At 40.6% G+C, this 23,069-nt stretch overlaps 3 protein-coding genes across 3 annotated transcripts in view; all 3 read right to left on the reverse strand.

Annotated features, from left to right (window-relative positions):
* Nucleotides 1-3,100: 3,100 nt before the first annotated feature.
* On the reverse strand, nt 3,101-6,445 carry LOC129773830 (uncharacterized). The gene has a single exon (XM_055777484.1). It carries the CDS (start codon nt 6,443-6,445, stop codon nt 3,101-3,103), a length of 3,345 nt encoding a protein of 1,114 aa, XP_055633459.1.
* Nucleotides 6,446-6,489: 44 nt separating this feature from the next.
* Nucleotides 6,490-17,618, reverse strand: LOC129777604 (uncharacterized). The gene is made up of 2 exons (XM_055783975.1): nt 16,210-17,618; nt 6,490-11,626 (listed from the first exon to the last, which is right to left on the reverse strand). Exon 2 carries the CDS (start codon nt 8,515-8,517, stop codon nt 6,490-6,492), a length of 2,028 nt encoding a protein of 675 aa, XP_055639950.1. The 5' UTR covers nt 8,518-11,626; nt 16,210-17,618.
* Nucleotides 17,619-18,660: 1,042 nt separating this feature from the next.
* LOC129777606 (TWiK family of potassium channels protein 7) overlaps nt 18,661-23,069 on the reverse strand; it is a 46,387-nt gene continuing 41,978 nt past the window's right edge. The window contains exons 6-7 of the mRNA XM_055783978.1: nt 18,858-19,528; nt 18,661-18,796 (exon numbers count right to left, since the gene is read on the reverse strand). Of these exons, the coding sequence (XP_055639953.1) occupies nt 18,919-19,528 (610 nt within the window). The 3' untranslated portion in view covers nt 18,661-18,796; nt 18,858-18,918. The remainder of the gene's footprint in view (nt 18,797-18,857; nt 19,529-23,069) is intronic.

A 23,069-nucleotide genomic window follows, 5' to 3' on the forward strand; every position in this document is an offset into this window, starting at 1 on the left:
TTTTAACCATTTACAAACCAAGGGATTCTAATGTATAGCATATTAAAAAATTTTTAGGGAATTTCCGATTCGTTTAGTATGTAAATCGCCAAAATTCGTTCGCGGCAAAAATAGTTATTAACGTTAACTTTATTTCATAAAAACGTGACCTGTTTTCTGATTTGGCACCCTTAATGAAAGACGTAGTTCTACGTCAAAAACAAACTTGTAAATAAAATTACGTGTCTACTTGAAGTTGTAGAAAAAAAGTACAAGTCGAAACTGATAATTTGCTGTTGTATTTTGTTTATGCAACATTCACTTGTAATATGTAATATGTAACACTAAGAATCAGTCTTCAGGAAACATACGCTGCGCTGAACTCGAGTTCAATTTCCATCAGCGCGCGTTCATAACAAACACGTATTCTCTCTTGGTACGAAGTTCACCAAACTAAGAAACAAGTGAGCGAGAAATGAACACGGCGCAGAATTCAGATTCAGCAATTCATATCAGCACCGCTTTGCATTCTGAAGACTGCTAATAATATTAGTGTAAACAACTTGTATCAGGGTGTTGCAAAAGTTTTTATCCATCTGTGCGTTGGTGGGTTTGTACGAACGAGAGCATGATGGGTGCATCCAATGTGGTCACGGATGTTGGAAGCAAGGTGGAGCACAGTCTTGCAGACTGCGTAAGAGGGGTATACGATAACGCGCATGATACGGTGCCGTGTGAGCTGCGTATTATATCAATAGCTCGCATGAAGGGTGGATGCATTGCGGTCACAGAGTGGCCTGCGTAAAAGAGGTACACGATAGCACGCATAAAGGCTGGAACACAAGGCGCAGCACAGTCTCGTAAGCCTGCATGACGGTCTCGTGCATCGATAGGTCACCAAGCGGTCTGTGTATGATAGCGATAGCGGATGATGGGCGCAGTTGCTTCGTGTGAGCATCTGCACTCAGTGTATGCCGGGCATTGCAATCCGCGCATGATGAGGCATCTCTTCTGTGAGAAAAATATTAAGGTGAATTTGCTGTCCAGCATGGTGCCAGACACGTAGGAAACGATTGGCCTTCGAGGGTAAGATCTTTTGAAACAACCTGATGACACGCGATTTGAGTATCAAACAATGATATGTGTATTAACTGGTTAATGTTTCCTATTGAAATTACAGTTACAGTTACAGTTCGTATACACAGTGGTGCATCGCAGAAGTGGCGGCAGAACATCCTTTAAGGAGATAAGTTCAAACAGACGGAAATGATTTTTTTTCAGTTTTGTTCAATGATTTCGAATGAATAATTTGATTTAGACTATTTGTTCCATATTTTATTTGTGAGCATATTTCATATACTTATACATACAAAAATTAAAATCGTTTTCATTTATCACATTTTAGTTTTGCTATTTTAAATGATTTAACTAACTTTGTTAGTATGTCGTATTGATATTATATACATATATTTACAAATTCCTGTAACGTATTACTTGATTAGTTTAATTATCGATTGAAACATTTCTATTGTGTAGTCTCGATTTTTATATTTACGTCTTAGGACTATGTTTTTCATTTTATGTATCATCCTATTGTTGTATTGTTACTCTTTATCACTCATATCATTTATCATTTCCAAAGGGTTTTAAGAATAACAAATTATTTGCGTATATCTTGTCGTTTGTTGCATATTGAATTCGGATACCGATTAAAATTCTTAAACAATCGATTGAATTGTTTGTCTATAGTAATAGCTATTAACCATCAACGCGAAAACAGAAAAGGTACAATCTATTTTTCCCACTTTTATTATCATACGATGAACATTATTAAATTTAGTTTGTTTTAGCCACTTTAATTTTAGGGTCTTTGTTGTCATTTCTTATTCAATCAAAAACCATGCGGGTAGTCCCAGATAATAGAGATTGTTTTCGCAAGGAATTTTCATTCCCTTTTTCAAATGGCTGACTTTATCATATAAATTACGCTTCTCTTTCGATTATTTGACATTCTATCTGGCATATCATTCAATTAAAGCCGGATGTTGCAAATAGATTTCACCACACATCTTTTGTGTATAGTACTAAGCTTCAAATGATGCGTGTCAAATTTTCATGATAATCTGGCTTTGGTTCACAAGTTACACCGGTTCTAGTCACGCTACTTCTGTAGTTTTCCAAAAAAATTAAAAAAATCAATATTCCGAGGGAGTTTTACCACCACCTATGAGTTGAATTCCAACGCTCCGATTGTTCCGTTCGATGACAATTGTTTTTTTATCTTGAACTAGTACTGTCAAAATTATGTCGATTCCCATACAACCCCCTTATAAGAGAAGTTTTGTTTTCAACATTAATATATTTACAATATAATATAAAATATAAAATATAATATAAAATCACTGCCTATTATCGGTAAATGGAGGATAATTCATTTTACGCATCAACTCACATTATGAGCTAACGCCCGAATTTAGGCAAAAAGATTGCTCGTTGCGTCGGGGAGGAAGCGAGTGGATAGTGCAATCGAAAGAAAACATACCCAATTAAATCGTCAAATTGTTAACTTTTTTACTATATTCACTGTTCATGTTTCAAGCAGAAAATAATTCTGGATAAATGTCCTTTCTAATGATATATAACACAACATATGTCGCAATAACCATTTTGAGTGATATGCGTTTGAAAACTCTTAATAAATAGAGTGACCCCCTTATATAGAAATCAAAGACATGGTCCTATGTCAAAAAATCTTCAAAAAAAAAAATCCCTCTGTTCTATCCTGAATCGGACGCAGGATAGTTGGACCAGTGGACTGTAACTTTGGAATTTGGTTTCAATAGACCTTAGGTTGCATGTAGGTGTCCACACAGAATTACCACGGGTGGGGTTCTTATGTGGATCTACACACTTGGTCTAAATAGATACACCCTGTTCGGATAGGTTTTTCTTTATTTCTTCGATGTTACTTATACAATGGTTGGAATGAAACTGAAACTCTCTTAGCTGTCGATGCGGCTTTTTATACCCGTCATTGGGCGAACATACATGTTCATGTTTTCTTCCTTTTTCTGTTGCGCTTCGGTGGCATACCGAACATACTCCCCCCGATCGGTACGACTTACGATCTGCTTGGATGAGATGTACTTCGAATAGAATGGTTGTCTTCGATAGGCAGAATTGAAATTTTGTTGATAGGTCTCCGGAAAATCGAACCATCCACGGATACATCAACTGCTCGGATCAGACCGTCACTTCCTGGATACACTGCGGAGATTCGACCCAATTTCCAGTGGAGAGGGGGCTGGGTCCGGTTGTGTAGAAGAACAATCATACCTTCACGAACGTTGGGCATCACCTGTAAATTTTTCTTCCGCGGTTGCAGCGTGTTGAGATAGTCCTGGTTCCAAGCACGCCAGAAGTGCTCGCGCATTAGCCTAAGATGTTGCCAACGATCCAAGCGGTTTGCCTTGATATCTTCAAGCGATGGTTCGGCTGGAGCGATGAGAGGACGTCCAATCAAATAATGAGCAGGTGTAATAACTAGCGGATCGGCAGGATCGTTCGAAATACTATAAAGTGGGCGAGAGTTCAACACTGCTTCAATCTCAGTCAGGACTGTTACAAATTCTTCGTAGGTTAGCTTCACAGGTCCAACAATACGCTGCAAGTGGGTTTTAGCGGATTTGACTGCTGCTTCCCATAACCCTCCAAACTCTGGGGCATCTGGTGGAATGAAGTGCCATTCGATTTCTTTAGTCTGGCAGTACTGCTGAATACGTTGAACTGCTTGTTGATTCCGGAATTGACGATATAACTCATGTAATTCATGCTGGGCACCGCGAAAATTGGTCCCGTTGTCCGAATGTAGTTGTTGAACCAATCCTCTTCGGCTCACAAAACGTTTAAGGGATGCCAAAAAGGCATCGGTGCTTAGGTCGGAGACAGCTTCCAAATGAATGGCTTTAGTAGCCATGCACACATAAACTGCTATATAGGCCTTCGTTAATGTCGGACGGCGAGTTCCATGCTTGATCCAACATGGACCAGCATAGTCTACTCCAGTCACTGCGAATGGAGGCGATGGTACAACTCTTGCTGGCGGCAAACTTCCCATTAGCTGCGTCGTCTTAGATGGATTCGTACGGAAACATTTAACACAACATCGAGTGACTTGTCGAATAGTAGATCGGGCATTTAACAACCAATATCGCTGACGCATTGCGTTCATCAGGCCAGTCTGTCCGATATGAAGCAATTCGATGTGCATTTCTTGAATCATCAGTCGAACTATAGGGTCTTTGTCAGGTAAAATTATTTGGTGTCGATTGTTGAACGGCAATTTGGAATGACTAAGGCGACCACCAACTCGCAGTAAACCGTTACTGTACATCGGCCGGAGATTACCGATTCTTCTGCAGGGCTCATTAGCAATAACTCGTTCAATTTCGTCTCCTAAGTGAGTTAGTTGTATTATGCGGATGACAGCTTCTGACGATTGATACAGCTCACGAATCGTCAAGTGGGATCGTTCTCGTTCAGACGCAATCTTTTTGCAGTTCGCAACAAACCGCAGGATGTATCCCATTATTCTTTGTATTTTACGGAAGCTGCTGAATTTATACAAAAATGCGAAATGAGGACTACTCACGGCTGCTGTAGCTATAGCGGATTTCATTTCTGGTAACATATCATTGGGAACATCTTCAACATTTTCTGTTTTGTATTGTGACTTTGTGAGGAATTCGGGGCCGTCCCACCAAAGCATGTTTTCTTCCAGAAGTTCTGGTAGCAGACCACGTGATGTAAGGTCGGCAGGATTCTGCTGAGAACGAATATAATGCCATCGGTACTCACTCGTATGTTCTTGGATGACGGCGATACGATTCCGTACGAACAATTGAAGTAGGTTTAGAGGTTTCTTTATCCATGCTAAAACAATCGTGCTATCACTCCATAAAACTATGTCCTGGAACGTTATTCCAAGGGCTGGTATCACCTTCTGGAGAAGTCGCGTAAGTAATAGAGCTGCACAAAGCTCTTTTCTGGGTATGGAAAGGTCGTGTAAGGGAGCAAGTTTGGACTTGCTGCATAACATTCGAAGTTTGGCTGTTCCGTCGTTGAATATGCTTCGTAGATAAATACATGCTCCGTAGGCTACAGTTGAGGCGTCGGCAAATCCATGTAACTCGAAGGCAATTGCATTGTTGAAAGTCACACATCTCGGAACCTTTATTCGGTTGAGTTGGGACAACGAACACAGTAATAGATTCCACTTCTGGGTCAGTTCGGTGTCAACTGACTCGTCCCATCCTGCCTTAGTTCTCCAAATTTGTTGCACAAGTAATTTTGCCAGAACTATTACCGGCGAGAACAAACCAAGTGGATCGTAAAACTTAGCCACTTCAGCATAGATAATCCTCTTTGTAATTATTTGTTGTTGTATCGTTGGTTGCTTAGGTTGATTGGCGATATAAAGGGCATCTTCGTGGGAATCCCACAGCAATCCCAAAATTTTGATTACCTGGTTTGCTTCACAATAATCCATTGGTATTTGTTTCTCACACTCTTGCGGCGGTATGTGTTCCAGTAGCTCTTTCGAATTCGAACACCACTTATGTATGGGAAAACCGCCTCGACCAAGAAGCTGCCTTAATTGACGATAAACTTTGATAGCATCAGTCACACTTTCAGCTCCAGTGAGTATATCATCCACATATATATCCTCCTTTACTATGCGCGCGGCAACGGGGAAATCACGTCCTTCTTCTTCTGCCAGCTGCACTAAACATCGTGTGGCCTGGTAAGGGGCGGAAGCTGTTCCATACGTTACGGTTTTCAATTCCAGTATTCGCAGCGGATGTGCCGGATGTTCTCTCCAGAATATTCGTTGGTAGTTCTGATCTTCAGCTGCCATTGATACCTGGCGGTACATTTTTGCTATGTCCGCCGATATTGCAATTTGGTGTTTCCGGAATCTTAGTACAATGGAGAATAATTCGCTTTGTACTACAGGCCCGACGTGGAGAACATCGTTTAATGATAAACTATCAGGAGTGGGCTTCGCACTGGCATCGAAGACTACACGACATTTTGTGCTGGAACTCGAGGGCCGCAGAACAGCATGATGCGGCATGTAAAAATTGCGTTGATTAGGCAGGTCATTGGCTTCGTTAATTTCGTGACAGTGACCAAGAGTCTCATACTCTCGGATGAACTGAATATACTGCATCTGTAACTCAGGGTTGCGCACCAACTTCTTTTCCAACATCAGGAATCGATTCAGTGCCAGGGCTCGACAATCATTCATCTTGTCAACATTCTTCTTTAGAGGTAGTTTTACAATGAATCGTCCGTTTGGGTCTCGCTTATACGTGGACAGGAAATGCGCCTCGCAAGCCAATTCGTCGGCAGAAAATTTGGGAACATCTGACACTTCTTCAATTTTCCAGAATTGTTGCATCATGGTTTCAACTTCTTCAATTGAAGCTATATTGGAGTGTTGGAGGTTTACTGTTGGAGAGTACGGTTCGTGAATAACTCCAGATACGATCCATCCAAGGTAGGTGTCGCGCAAATGAGGAAGCCATCCTCTAGAAGAAGCTGACTTGGTTTGAAGATGTCAAAGAATATTTCTGCTCCTATTAGCATATCGATCTTTGCAGGCGTGTGGAACTGGGGATCTGCTAGTATCAGACCAGTTGGGATATTCCACGAGCCAATATCCAGTTTCGATGTAGGGATAGTTCCAGTGACTTGTGTTGTGACTAAACAATCGAGGTTCGCATGAAAGCTAGATACACGGGATCGAAAACTAATGTTGATCTTCTCACGAGCTAAGGATCGCAGAGCATTGATGCCGGTGATTGGAACATTCGCACGTTTCTTCGGTACTCCAAGTCGATTGGCCATTTCCTCTGTCACAAAATTCACCTGAGAGCCGCTATCCAATAGTACTCTGCATGGATGAGGTCGGTTGTTCTGGTCAAGAGCATGCACCACCGCAGTAAGTAGTAGTACGGTTTTGGTTGGTTCCCCAACGTAACAGGAACATGGTGTGGAAATCGAAAAATCTTGTAAGACTGAGCTATTTTGTTTTGCAGTCATTGGATTGTACATCTGAGGAATTCGCAATGGCTGCTCAATTTCTGCTTTGATGGGAACAGAGACATTAGGTGTTACATTCGGCCGCGCATAAGATACTTCTACTTCATGTAGCAAAGTATGATGTCGTCGCTGACATTTACGACAAGTTTTATCAGAATTACAGTCCTTGGAACGATGTCCCTTCCGCAGGCAATTGAAGCACAATCCAGCCGTTCGAATCATATTATTCTTCTGGACTGCAGTGAGGTTGTTCAGAGCTGTACACTGGAAGTTACGATGTGCACCGCTGCAAATTTCGCACACGTTTTCAGATGGGCTGGTGGAAGCCGCATGACATTTCTGCAATGGGTACTTTGGAGGTGATGAAAACTGCTTCGCCTTAGGTACAACTGGCACTTGACGCTGGAATGCACTCTCGCAGCTTTCTAGTATTTGACATCTCGATTTCAGAAAATTTATGGTATGCTCATACTTTGGGAGCTCTCCTTTCCGCTGCGTCGATTCCCAAGCCTTTCGTGTGGACTTATCGAGGGCGATGTTAATCAAATATACAATGAAGTGTTCAGAAACACCGGTGATATCCTGATCCAAGAAGCGTAAACTTTCTACATGATGGCTGACCTCATTCAGAAGTGCACGTAATTCTTTGTGGGATTCAAGACGCACAGGCTTGAGTGACAGTAATCCGTGGAGGTGAGACTCGACTATCACCCGTTTGTTTTCGAATCGCTCAGATAATACATTCCAAGCTTGCTGATAGTTTCCCTCGCTCAATATTCTGGCATCCAAAACTCCTGCTGCGTCACCGACAAGGGCTTTATCGAGATGATACAGCTTCAAAGCTTCTGAATCGCCAGAGTTCGTCATTAGGTCTTGGAACACCGCTTTAAATTTTGGCCAGTTGGAGTAACTGCCATCAAATGTCGGGATCGGCGCCTTCAAAGGCTTCTGTTGCACAATAACTTGCGGTGCTGATTTGGTTTGGGGGACGGTGTTGTTCATTGTCAGAATTAACTCTTCTACAGTTGTGGAAACGTAATTGTGAAGTTCTTCAAATTCAGCATACACTTCCTCTTGCTGATCAATCGCTTCATTCGGAATGAGTGGCATCGCTTTGCTATGGAACGTACTAAACTCAGCATAGGTCGCGGATAAATTTTTCGACATCACATTCAATTGTGCCAAACTGAGTTGCTGCTGGGACTGGAGTGTATTGCGGATTCGCATTACTTTATTTTGCACCTGGGCTCGTTGACGAAAAATTCCTGTCAATTCTTTGACGGTTGTTGTATCCAATTCGACTTCCCAGTCCTGGAACCCGTGAAATGATTCGCTATTTTCAGAAGAGCCACGCTGAGGATCTGTTGGGACTGGTTGCTGTTCATCTGGAGGGGTTTGTTTTCCCGGAGGCGGCGATCTATCAAGCGGCATTTTTCTTTATGTGTTTCCGCGCACTATCACCTCGCGAATGGTTTTTACGTTTTGTCCGATTTACACAACAAACGGAATCAACTCGCGCAAAAGCGTTTTCGAATGTACTCGAACAAACTTGTTACAACGCGTTTGCGCACACAACGACACGCATTTTATAAAAACAACCCACGCGACAATTCGAATGATCGCGTCTAAACACGCAACAACGCGTAGTAACCACAGCAAAACAAAAATTTCGGCACTTCTTCTTCGAAACACAGGTATCTCGGAAATCTCGTATCAGGTTTCTGGTATACTGGTTCTCCAAATCCGGTTCGTTTGGACCATATGTTCTATCCTGAATCGGACGCAGGATAGTTGGACCAGTGGACTGTAACTTTGGAATTTGGTTTCAATAGACCTTAGGTTGCATGTAGGTGTCCACACAGAATTACCACGGGTGGGGTTCTTATGTGGATCTACACACTTGGTCTAAATAGATACACCCTGTTCGGATAGGTTTTTCTTTATTTCTTCGATGTTACTTATACAATGGTTGGAATGAAACTGAAACTCTCTTAGCTGTCGATGCGGCTTTTTATACCCGTCATTGGGCGAACATACATGTTCATGTTTTCTTCCTTTTTCTGTTGCGCTTCGGTGGCATACCGAACACCCTCATTGCAGCGTTTGTGATGTGTTCGGTTTTTTGGAATTCAACCTCTTATGTGCGATTCACATAGAACGTTACGGAAAAGAACGTCCACGTTCCTTAAATGTGTCTATCAACTCGCACATGCATTCTATGCTTGCAGCAGCACCGTCGCGGCAAATGACAACGAAGGATTTATTTAATGTTATTCATAGTGTCGCCACCAATAACAGTTGTAAATAACCATGCCATTTCGAATTAGTATGCCTAAAATCAGTTCTAAATTTTGAAATATTCAATGAAAATCATTGAATTATATTATTTAAATACTCAAAACATGTAGTCCCAACCCTTATTCAACAATGATAATATATAGACTGTTTTTCTCAGCTAGCCGCGAATGGTTTTGACTCAGTAATTTGGAACTGAGAGATATGTTGGTATAATAAATGCAACTCTAATCAAAACTGAGGGGCTCAAAATGAAAGGGGTGTAAGTGACATCATCGATTTCTCTACATCGATTCTCTCTTTTGGTCATAACTTAGCTGCAAACACATTCCCAGCTGTATTTGACAATGTGAAAAATGGGTCAGAACCTCGTCTATTGGGTTCTATAGCAAACTCAAAATTGAAATTATTATTAATTAAAAAGAAAGAAAGTTGGTGAAGAGAAATCTACAAATCTTGCCGGTCGTTTTCGTCGAACGACCACTGACGGGTCGTTACGTTGCCGGTGTTTGTGAATGTTTCCATAAGAGAACGTAAGGAGAACGTAATTATTCTCCTTGTGGAGAACGTATAATACCATGGACAGACATACAACTGTACTAGCGCTGTACGTGTACAGCGTTGTACAGGTACCACGATCAGTGTTGCTAATGGTCACCATCGTATGACTGTTCATGGAGACGTATGTGCTGTGTCATTAATGAACATCATAAAATGAACAGTCAAACAACCGTCGAACTAAAAATGTCATATGACATTTCGGCTTTTTTTCGTCCTATACATTAGATATCCATCGCCCCGTAATTAAACAACAGTGTTCACGGGGAAGGCTCACCACTGAAAACGTTCATTCAACACATTCGCACTTGATAGGGGAGAGTTCGACGGTTGCTTTGATGTAGCAATCCGTCTGAATACCATCCATCGTGTATGGATGTGTGAGTGAGCAGGTGGATGTATATATGCAGCTACGCTTGAATGTAGAATAAAGGGAGAAAAAGAATGCACACCACTGCAGTTTTAATGTCAAATGACATTAAAACTACAGTCATATTAGCCGGAATTGAGGGATGGTTATGAGCACGAATGGTAGAATGGAAATAGCATATTTTCATCGCTCTTCTGGGTACGGTCGACAGAAAGACAAAACATATAAACATTCAATTGATAGTCGTGTTTGCGGCTGTGCGTTTGTTTCTGATGTGACTGTTAGAACCGAGCAATGCATTCTTGGTTACATTCGCAATACATATTGAGCCGTAACTCTTGAGCAAGGGCAGTATGTGATGGTTGAGAGAAATGTCGACCGGAACACTGACCACGATAGCATGACACACATACTTTGGTTGTACATTGTACCGCATGTCAGACTGACAATCTGGAGTTTAAATTTATTGCATTGTATTTTCACCAATATTTCAATGAAAAAGGTTTTTATTTAGCGTCTAAACTATCGAACACAACAAATATGTTTCAATCTGAGTTATTAACTCAAGAGAAAGTCAATGAAAAGAATGTATACCAAATGTTTTGATTCGTTTTGTTCATGCTACCCACCACTAACCGTCTATGGCGCTGCGCACAGTACAACTGTAGCCATGTACAGCGGAAAAATAGGTCGGTACAGGTACAGCGAGTTGCTTGCATGGTTCTAGCGCTGTACATGGTGACTAGACATACAATTTTCGAAGTACAACGCAAGTACAGCTTTATGTCTGTCATAAGTATTACATGGTTCTAGCGCTGTACATGGTGACAGACATACAATTTCCGAAGTACAACGGTAGTACAGCTGTATGTCTGTCATAAGTATAACGTTCTCCATAAGGAGAATAATTGATGTAACGTGACGTGACAGGGCCATTCGCGCTACCGTTACCGAGTGATTAGCGTCACACACATCATGGCGGGGGTTGCGAGCTCAGAAGATTATTTGTTATAGGAATTTCTTCCGATTTGCATTCGTACACGCGTATTCTTGAAGTCGACGGAGTATTTTTGATAACGTTAGAGCCAGAAGGATCACTCGCGCAGTATTTCCTCGAGAAACATAATTGCTGCTACTACCTCAATTTGGATTGATCATAACATTGATTAGTCGATACGCATCATTTGAAGTCTGCATAAATTTAGAAATGGCCACCTTCATTCTATGGGAATTCTGTTTCGGGTCAGTCATCAATTCCATTATCTACGTTGTAGCAGATCGGGTCACCATAAAATTCGCCATGTGGAAAAAGGGAATCTACAATAATAAACAGACGGTAGTAAATTAACAGTGAATTATCCAGTGTTCGAAATACTAGCAATAGATGTATTTGATTGCGCCTTCGATGTTTGGGCGAAATTGCTGACCAGCATATGTAAGCAGACAAAACGTTTCAATTCAATCGAATCAGTCAAGTCGTATTTAGCCCGCTTACGCAGTTTTGAAAGTTGTCGAGGAACTACCTGTCGGCTACAACGGCTTAACATTATCACGTCGAAGAACTGTTCTGACTAGACAGTAGGGGAGGTGGGGGTAAAACGGACATGTTAAAATAACTTCAAATTTATCTATCGAAACTCATGTTTCCCAAAACTTGATACAGTTTCTTGTAATTCAATATACTGTTTCTCTACCTAATTGGCCAAATATTTTACAAAAAAGTGTTTTTCAATGTTTTTTACTGAAATTAAAACAGACCGAAAAGTAGAACATTTTTTTCAATGCGGGTAATATGGACAGGTTTGTAATATATAAAGTGTAGAGATTTATCGATCGCGACAGGAATAATTTTATTCAACCAAGGTCTGAACTCATCTCGAATGTCCGTTGAATGATGAGAAAATCGAATAAATCCACCTAGAAGTGATATCGTCCTTTTCAGTAGTATAAACGGACAGATCCTCAACTATTTTGCTTTTGGTTCCAGTCAGCTTCTAAGCAGTCTACATTTCGCGATTTGATTTCCATTTATAGACGCAGGGCATTCTTTAAGAACAGATTAAACAGACTTTTCACAGTCCATCTCACTACCACTGGCAACTGTCCGTTTTACCTGTATTCGATTCAACCTCTGACCTCTGTCTTCCAGCAGCTCATGAGCAAAATGATTGCATGTCTGAAATCTGTGGACAGTTCTCTTGACGACTCCATCATCTACAGCGTAATTCGAGAACAGCATGGTCGTACTCTGGAGGAGCTTTCTAAACGCATCCAGGAGTGTGGTTTTCAATTAAGGCCTGGAAAGTGCAATTTCTACAAATCCGACATTGATGGTATCAAACCTGCTCCAGAGAAAGTAGCCTCAATCGCCTAAATGCCACTGTTGAAAGACGTCAGTGAGCTCAGGTCATTCCACGGAGCAGGACATTTCTATGGGAAGTTCCTTTCGAAAATTCATAGAATCCGACAGCCGCTCGATTATAGCCTGAAGAAGAACGAAAGTTTGTGTGGAGTGCACAATGCAAAGATGCTTTCGACACCATCAAGAAAGTGTTACAACCCCTTACTTGATTTGATAGCAGCAGGTGACGCCTCGAAGATCTGGATAGATGCAATCATCATGCATCGTTTTCCTGGCGGCTAGCTCAAAGCTACTACGCACGTTTCGAACACTTTAACCATCGTAGAATAAAACTACAGTTAGGTGGAACACTAGCACTAGCCCTGGTTTTTGCAGCAACGAAGTTTCGTTGCATGCTGCTCGGCCGATTGCTTAACCCTTTAACGGGTGCCGGCATCTATATTGCCACCAACGATTTTATTTTTTTCTCTTCTTTAACAATAAATTATCACTTCAAACCTTATGTAGTAACTTGTTCTGATGTCTAGCAACATGCCTGATTTTTTTAAGCACGAAAAAATCAAAAACTATTCATTTTTGAGCCATTTTTGTGTTAACAACTCTCGATTTATAGCAGCCACAGCAAATTTCCCGTAAAGTCATTGAAATACAGTCTTTTTGCTTAAGTTTTCAATGCATATGAATTGTTTAGGACCTGTTGAGTCTGATCATGAGTTTTATTAGTTGTTTTTGTTGAATCTAACATCAAAAATTCAATTACAAAAAGATAATTTTCACCATCAAGTGTTTTCCGCTAGACGGGCAGGTGGCATCTATATTGCCACCAACATTTTACGCTAACCGGGCAGGTGGCAACTATATTGCCACCAACATCTAACACTAGCCCTTTTACGGGCAGGTGGCAGCTATATTGCCACCAACATTTTACGCTAGCCGGGCAGGTGGCATCTATATTGCCACCAACATTTTACGCTAACCGGGCAGGTGGCAACTATATTGCCACCAACATCTAACACTAGCCCTTTTACGGGCAGGTGGCAGCTATATTGCCACCAACATTTTACGCTAGCCGGGCAGGTGGCATCTATATTGCCACCAACATTTTGCGCTAGCCGGGCAGTGGCAGCTATATTGCCACCAATTTTTTCAACTGTTTCAATAGTTAAAATTTTTTTTAATGTTGATATGTGTTATTCCTCATGTAAGGATTATGTTCTCTGAAGCTGGAGTCGATTCGTTAGCTAGTTTCCACGGCCCGTTAAAGGGTTAAAGTAGGGATAAGTGGAGGCAAAGTGGTGTAAGCCCTGAGAAATACGAGGGTTCCTTCCACGAGGGTTCATAGTTGACTCTAGATTTAGAGCAACACCATAATAAAATACACCTTACAGTTTTCGGGAGAGTGTTACCCTTCAGACAATTAAGCAGATGCAAAAATGCGTGTTTGAGTATTTGGGCTTCAACAAATGGCTCTGACAGTTCCGAGGGCAACCGAAGTGTATGCTCCACAAAAAGGATGACGGCCACCACAAAGCCAAACGACCGTTTGCTGAAAATAGTAACACATTCGCGAATAATACTACATGGGCTTTTTTTTATCTGTATTATAGTGATTTTCAACTCATTTGACTGGTTTGTCACTTTTACTTCCATTTTTGTAAGAATGCCGGGAGTGAGAAAGACTACATGGGCTGAAAATGCCGGGATTTTTCAACAGATGGCGCCACTAAAATGAACAAGATTCATTTCGAGAGGTTCATCTGTCACTAGCTTATGTGTGAAGTTTCATGACATTTCCTTTATTTGTTCACAAACTACAATTGTTCAAGTGTCACCTGAGCATTCGTATAGAAAATGGAAGAAGAGGAATATCGTGTTTTGATCAAACTATGTTTTTTGATGGGAAAAACTCCTGAACAATCAATGCAGTGGTTGACGAAATGCTATTCCACTGCTGCTCCTTCGAGAACAACAGAACAACAGTCAGTGGTTTAGTGGATTTAAAAAGAGCTGTACCAGCACCGCAAGTGCACCTCGCTCTGGAAGGTCAAAAGAGGCTACGAATCCAGAAAACGTAAAACAAGTGCATTGACTCGTTTTGAACGATCATAAAGTGAAGTTATGCGAGTTAGCTGAGGCCGTAGACATTTCAAAAGAACGAGTGGGATACAATTTGCATGACATTTTGGACATGAAAATGCTAACCGCGCGATGGGTTCCGCGTTTGCTGACCGTCGACCAAAAACAGCGGCGCGTTGATGATTCAACAGTCGGTTTGGCGTTATTGAAGCGTAATCAAGCGGAATTCTTCCGACTCCTGAGTCCATTAGGCAGTCTGCAGGGTGACACTGAGGTATATTTCGAAGACTTAGACTTTTCGTGCTACACTCTGTCCAACTTCTATAAGACCACCTTGGATATATAGGAGGAAATAGGAGAAACTGACAGCATTCCATTTTTGCCCCTCTTTTGTCCTATTTTGGATTTTGTTTTAAATGTGATCCACAACAGCTAATATCTATTGTGTTCATTTTTACTGACACAGTATCGCTTAGTTTGTTTCTCACTGCGCATCACAAGAACTTCAGAGCAATAACGTCTCTTTAGAGTGTTATTTTTTGAATTGCAGAATTTTGAACAGAATTTTAAAAGGTACCGTCAGCAGAATCGAATCTGAATATGTGTTCAGGTTAGGTACCGTGTTTCAAGTTAAAATTTCTCTGTTTGTATCCGAAAATTCATATTAGTTACGTGCGAACAGATGATTAATGTTCCGAGAACATAACATACACTATTTTCGTTCATAGTCATATACTAAATTCAATTCAGCTAATCATTATAGCACTATGAATGGAGTGGCATTCAAAATTGTCGCAATAGAGGTTGATATGTATGAGCGGTAATGTGTCGCTACAGGGAATGGTCGTTACAGGAAAATGTCGCAATAAAGAATGAATTTCTATGCGATTATGAAGGGACCTTTGGAACAGTCGTTATAGAAATATTTGTCGCTATAGAGAGCTTTGACTGTATTATCAATTAAAAATTCGGAGCAATCGGCAGATTTACATGTCAATAATTGGTAACCTTGCCATTTTGGTTAATAATCTGGAAAATTCGTTTTGGCATACTATTTACCAAAGTTTACAGAACGGATTTTTCGGTATTTTCCCATTTTTCCGAAACCGCGGCCATGAGTTCATCAAACGTGGTACACTACTTTCCCTCAGCGTAGATTCTGCGTACTACGATCCCCCAGAGATTTTTAAGAAGATTCAAGTCTGGAGAGCGAGACCGCCAGTCCAATAAGTCAAGTATTTGATCCCTAATCAATTGCTTAGTTTCCTTGTTGGTATGAATAGCGGCTTTATCTTGCTGGAATGTGGAAGCTATCTCTACCAAAGTTCCTGGTTGAAAAATATTGTTTCTCTTCCGTAAATCATGCCAGTACTTGTTGAAACCGCCAGGACCATCCAAATTGAGCTTTTTTCGTCACTGAAGATAACCTAGCAATGTTAATACTAAAAATATACCGACTTACATTCAAGAGCTAATCGTTATCTTCCGTAAATCATGCCAGTACTTGTTGAAACCGCCAGGACCACCCAAATTGAGCTTTTTTCGTCACTGAAGATAACCTAGCAATGTTAATACTAAAAATATACCGACTTACATTCAAGATCTATGATATATGATATATGATATGATTGATTATGATATATTGCAAAATGTAATCTTTTAAAACATTCTTTGTTATGTTACATGTCCCACTGTCAGTTTATGTGAACTTTGGCAACACTCGGGAGTCTTTTGATGTTAGATGGTGTTAGATTAGGAGCCTTAACCTTGTTAGCCCTCTTTATGTAATGAATTTTTACCAAAACTTGACGAATTATCTCCCGGGAAACATAAAAATTCAATGATTGCTTTATTTGAATAAGCGATGTTGAGGTATTCGAAACTGTTTTAATTATTTCCCGCTTATACCAGTCAGAGAGCTTCGATTTACGTGGAGCTCTCTTCTTCTTATCGTATCCTTGAAGATTCGCTAAATAATTGAGCACTATTTGATGGGGTCGCCCAATCCGACGAGCGATTTCTCTGATACAAATTTTTGTGCTCACGGAGAGAGAAAAAGGACAAATCGATGCATTTCACCAAGAAAAAACAGGAAGTGGGTTATATTTATGGTATAACCGCAAGGGTGACGTAGGACTATCGTTGATTTAGAGATCATTTGTTTGAAGTTGAATCTAAATCCATTCTGAATGAATGAATAAATGAATATTTGGGGGACTTCGAAAACGAGAGCGTTACGTTGGAAGCTCAATGTTTTTGTATCCTATATTGGATACAAAAAACCTTGTTCTGAAGAATAATCTTCAGAAGCTTTCCTGCTAGCTGCACTTGTTTGACAAATCACAGAACCAAATGTATGTGGTCGCAATATTATATGGATATAAAACATTAAAATAAACTCGCATGAATGTATTTTTCAATTACCAGGGGAACTGGCAGATTATTTTTCAGCAACGATTAGATCTTTCCGGAATTTTCTCGATGCTGAATGGCATCCAAACGAAAATAATTCCGCGCGTGTATGTGTGTGTGTATGTATGTGTATGTGTGTAGCGCGCCCACTTGGAAACATCGCCACATCGCTATCGACCGGGAACTTTGCGTGAAATTCGTTGCTATCAGAAGTCGACCGAATTGCTGATCCGCAAGCTACCTTTGCAGCATTTGGTTCGTGGAATTGCTCAGGACTTCAAACCCGACTTGCGTTTCCAAAGTTCCGCGGTTATGACGCTGCAGGAGGCATATTCGAAGATACCAATTTGTGTGCTATCCATGCAAAACGCGTCACATCATGCCCAAGGACATCTAGCTGGTCCATCGTATCCGAGAAGAACGTGCTATATTAGCTTAGCGTATAATCAACGGACCTTTTCAGGGCTCCAAATTTGATGGTTTAGAGTTCAGAAAAGTTTTTTACAGGCCGAGCTGAAAGGAGCATTTAGCGAAAATCGTGGTGTCGATGATAATTCGATACCTATAGGTGCCATGTATATGGATTTCATAATGAAGAATATGAAATATATGACATGATGTAGTGAATATATCCCCATATCGAAGAAATCACTTTGATGGTATGAATCACATTTTTCGAAAGATAATTTCCTTCAACCTCCAAACATCTCTTTCTCCCGTTTGTCGTTTTTGCGTTTGGTTTAAGAGCTATTAACGCTCAAAATCTCGGTCTCCGGCGTAACGCTTTCGTTTTCGAAACTTCGATTTTACACCCCGGTATAGAAATGAAAGACGTAGTCCTGCGTCAAAATTCGGCATTTTCTAGATTTATTGATCAAAACAACTAAAATTACGGAAAATGTAACTGGTCTTCTACAAACTTGCCACTTGAAAATACAGAATCATTAATTTAGGTTCAGCGCTTGCACACACACATATGAAAATCATGCAGTGTATGGTAATTATCAATACCAATACACTAGAATATTGGAGCGATGATTGATACAATCAAACAAAGCAGCAAGTTGGGCAGAGTTTACAGAAAGGGAATCGAAATGTTGGAAACTCGATATACCAAGTGTATTGCTCTCGAAGGAAACTATGCTGAGAAATAAATACAGTTTTGCCCAAAAAACGATTGTTTCCATTAAAAATCCCGCAACTTTTCAGCCCATGTAATAAATACGATATTCGAGAATGATTCGACAATGCTATAATTTTTACAATTGTATATAATATGTAATTGTAAACATACCTGCTGATGATTTTTTTCGTTTTAATTCTTTTTCTCCTCTGTTCAGATAATGGTGTTATGTGAGACTGTATTACTCCCAGATCAACAGTGGAATATAAAAATACGATTTCACGTTCCAATCCATGTATTTCAATGAAAAAAGATTGTGCAATTCCATTCGGTATAGATTGATATTCGTTAGGTTATTATTCAGCAACCATTTGTAGGTCCTCTGATGTTATTTGGTTGTTTGTGGAAAGAATTGGTACTAGCTCGTGACCTAAAGAATGGTTATTGCAATCTTTTAACACATGTAGTTGATTCACGATAGGTTCCTGGGCGAATATCAATGATACTGGCGTACCTGTTGGTATTGTATAGGTTATTTTTGAAAATTCACATCATACTCGTTTCTGTTTCTTTACCTGTAGTCAATGTTTCTTCGGTGGGATTCTTGTGATATAAATTTGTATTTTTCTCATGCTGTCAGGATATTAATAAGCTATTGTGGTTATCACTGTTGTTTAGTTTTTCGTGTGCTTCTACAACAAGCTCTAATCTATGAACAATTTCTTCGTGCAGTACATTGAAACACATAGCAGTCAGCGCCATGCCAGACATGATGTAAATTGAGCAAAACCATATTGTGATGGCCGATTCTTTCCGCAGACCTGGGACCATGTCACCAAACCCGATGGTCGATAAACTCATGAAACAAAAATAAATTCCATCAATGATAGGCCAATCCTCGAGTTTGTATAGTACGAACGCTCCGAAAGCAATGTACATGGCCATCATAGTTAGGCAGAGTAAAATTGGTGCCAACATACTCAGACCATGCATCGATGTCCTCGATTCGCTGTCGGTCCCATATAACGAATCGTTGTCGCCAACCGTGGGTATTTGTTTTTCTGGTGAGTGGAATGTGTTGTGTAAAGCACCGGATCGCACGTAGTATGGCTCTTGTAATGTTATATGCTGTGCCCGCAACTCCAGCTGTTGTCGTTTGCGCTTCATCCGACGTTCCTTTTCCTCCATACGTTTCTCGTCGTAACAACAGTAGCCACAATTGGAACATAAACAACAACATAGCGCTCTACAAATGAGAGGTGAAAGAAGAAAAAAAGTTTATAATACGTGAGTGAAAAAATTTAAATCACAGGGGACGGCAAAATACGTATGTTTCCCAAAAAGTATATGAACTTCATGATAAATAGATTTCATCATCTATCCAAACTGGGCGGCATACAGTCACCCTATATTAGTGACTGTGTGAACCGAACTCAAATAGACATATACTCCATACGATTCGTCATAGCAGGAAATGCTTTGGTAGATGTGAAAAACCATCACCCCTATACCGGAACTCGAATGGATTTGAAATAAGTATTAACCGTGGTGTATTCAATCGATTCTCCTTTTGGTATAATAACCTTGACATCTTCTATCATACGTGTAATCAAGACGGGTCTATGGTACTAGGTGAGGCCGTTTCGTCACTAAGTCGGTTAGGGGAGCGGTATATGAAAACAGTACGGAAGAAAGCAGAAGGGAAATTATTTGCTTGAAGCGTGAAAGAGACAGACTGATCATGAGCGAGCTTGGGCACAGGCGTATTGTGCTTTGTTTACCAACAAAACACAGTAGACTCTCAAGATGGCTGAAGAGTGAGTGAAGCAAGTTGGCCCACCTTAGGATATACTTCTAGGCGCCTTGCGTGTAATATCATGGACAGACCAAGGCGCCTAGAAGTATATCCTAAGGTGGGCCAACTTGCTAAAACCACTCTTCAGCCATCTTGGAAGTCTGCTGTGCTTTGTTTGTAATCAAAACACAATACGCTAGTGCCGAAGCTCGCTCGTGATCAGTCTGTCTCTTTCACGCTACAAGCAAATAATTCCCCTTCTACTTTCTTCCGTACTGTTTTCATATACCGCTCCCCTAACCAACTTAGTGACGAAACGGCCTCACCTAGTAGCATAGACCCGTCTTGGGACAGACATACAGCTGTACTAGCGTTGTACGTGCACAGCGTTGTACAGGTACCATCGTACCATGACAGACATACTTTGGTTGTACATTGTACCGTATGTCAAACTGACAATCAGAAATTTGACCAATTTTCACTACTTATTTCAATGAAAAAGGTTTTTATTTAGCGTCTAAACTATCACAACAACAAACAAGTTTCCAATCTGAGTAATGACCTCAAGAGAAAGTCCATAAAAAGAACGTTTACCAAGTGTTTTGATTCGGTTTGTTTATGCTACCCACCACTAACCGTCTATGGCGCTGCGCACAGTACATCTGTAGCCATGTACAGCGGTAAAACAGGTCGGTACAGATACAGCGATTGTACCGAGTTGCTTGCATGGTTCTAGCGCTGTACATGGTGACAGACATACAATTTTCGAAGTACAACGCAAGTACAGCTGTATGTCTGTCATAAGTATAACCAAGACGGATCTATGGTACTAGGTGAGGCCGTTTCGTCACTAAGTTGGTTAGGGGAGCGGTATATGAAAACAGTACGGAAGAAAGCAGAAGGGGAATTATTTGCTTGTAGCGTGAAAGAGACAGACTGATCACGAGCGAGCTTCGGCACTAGCGTATTGTGTTTTGTTTACAAACAAAACACAGTAGACTTCCAAGATGGCTGAAAAGTGGTTTTAGCCAAGACGGGTCTATGGTACTAGGTGAGGCCGTTTCGTCACTAAGTTGGTTAGGGGAGCGGTATATGAAAACAGCACGGAAGAAAGTAGAAGGGGAATTATTTGCTTGTAGCGTGAAAGAGACAGACTGATCACGAGCGAGCTTCGGCAATAGCGTATTGTGTTTTGTTTACAAACAAAACACAGTAGACTTCCAAGATGGCTGAAGAGTGGTTTTAGCAAGTTGGCCCACCTTAGTATATACTTCTAGGCGCCTTGGTTTTAGCAAGTTGGCCCATCTTATGGGCACCTTACACGATCAAACTGATTGACAATAAGTGTCTTCAATATCGTGACAGCTAGGCTTTCGACATCCGATCTAACCTCAATCAATATTTTGCCACCTTACACGGTCAATATCGCCCTCAACCCGAGACAACGAAAATATCCGCGATGGCGAGTGGCGACATTCGTGTTTGGGATCCAAACTATTCTCCATCAGATTAGAAGGCTAAAAGGCAATTTTCAATTGGTAAAATTTGAATGAAAATATCTACTTGGTATTATTTAATTAGTTGAAGCGCGTAGTCCTAACTCTAACTTAACCTATTTTCTATGAATTTTCAGATATTCTAAAATTTATTATTATTATATAACGTCAGTTTCAGATACAATTTTTGTATGGGATTTTCTCACCACTTGCAGAAAAAAAAAGTGATTTGCATTCACATAGAATACTAATTTGATTTGGAAAAGTTAATTTTCATTAATAATTTACACTTTAAAACACGTTTTTCCTTCTCAAAAACACATCATAATACTCGCTTCACAAATACAGACTGATCCTTTCAGTTTCAGGGATGCCAGATTATTTTAGATTGCGAAAATATAAAATATATTATCTGCAAGCAAATGTTTTTATTCGATAAATAAGACTATGACAGTAGAACCCTGATTATCTGTATCTGTATCTGTACCTCGATTATTTGTATCTGTATCTATTTCTGTATTGATAAAATATAGTTTCTATGTTTAAACATCATCCCGACTATTCGTGGATAATCGGGATTCTACTGTAACTTCAATTAACACGTGATTTTTTTTCACCTGTGATTTTCCCAGATCTTCTCATTCTCCAAATTTTATAGCGGAGTGTGAAGAAACACACAACTTAGACCCCGCTCGCTAGCGCAAAAAATGACATTCACTCTCTCACCATCACATTGTCAGTTTACTTTGAGGTTTCGATTTGTATCGCGAAAAGTACTGTATTTTGCCATTTTAGGTATTGGGCAGACCTTTATGCGACACGTTTAGTTAGACATTTTTGTAAACATCGAGTTCGGGCCCAAATTATGGCCCCACATTGAAATTCGCCGCCAGACGTCGACGCTGTACCACTCTCATCTTCAATGTCCAATTACAGGTCAAATCGCCTCCAATGCGACACTGAGTGGTTCCTCGGCATGTCGCATTAAATGTAAATTACTGTATCAGTTTTCCAAACCAAAAGCTTTCATTTATGATTCCTACAATTTCAGAAGTTTATGAATTTTAATTGCAATCGCAAAAAAGACTAACAAACATTAAATGTCCGCTTGCAAATCTGGCAACTCAGTCTGAAAGTTTGTCGAACTTGTCTCAAGAAAATATCACAATTATGAAATTCGCTACACGGACGGTTCCAAAGGGATGCAAGGAGTTGGTTTCGGGGTAAGCGGTCATAATAACTCTCTTATTTCCAGCAAGAAGCTCGTCGACATTTGCCAGGTTTTCTCGGCCGAAGCTGCCGGAATATTTGAAGCTGCCACTATACCGTCAAGCAAATCGATCCTGATAGTTACCGACTCGGCTAGCGTCATCGATGCCGTTGGCGCGGCTATAACTAGGCACCCATGGATACAAGCTATCAGGAGGTATCTGCTGCCGGATACAGTCCTCATGTGGGTCCCCGGACATAGTGGCATAGCCGGCAATGAAGCGGCC

Source organism: Toxorhynchites rutilus, chromosome 3, assembly GCF_029784135.1.
Source record: "Toxorhynchites rutilus septentrionalis strain SRP chromosome 3, ASM2978413v1, whole genome shotgun sequence".
Taxonomy (NCBI): domain Eukaryota; kingdom Metazoa; phylum Arthropoda; class Insecta; order Diptera; family Culicidae; genus Toxorhynchites; species Toxorhynchites rutilus.

What these genes read in the sequence shown, in the direction of transcription:
- LOC129773830 (XM_055777484.1), bottom strand. Translation starts at nt 6,445, where the DNA reads ATGATGCAACAATTCTGGAAAATTGAAGAAGTGTCAGATGTTCCCAAA.
- LOC129777604 (XM_055783975.1), bottom strand. Translation starts at nt 8,517, where the DNA reads ATGCCGCTTGATAGATCGCCGCCTCCGGGAAAACAAACCCCTCCAGAT.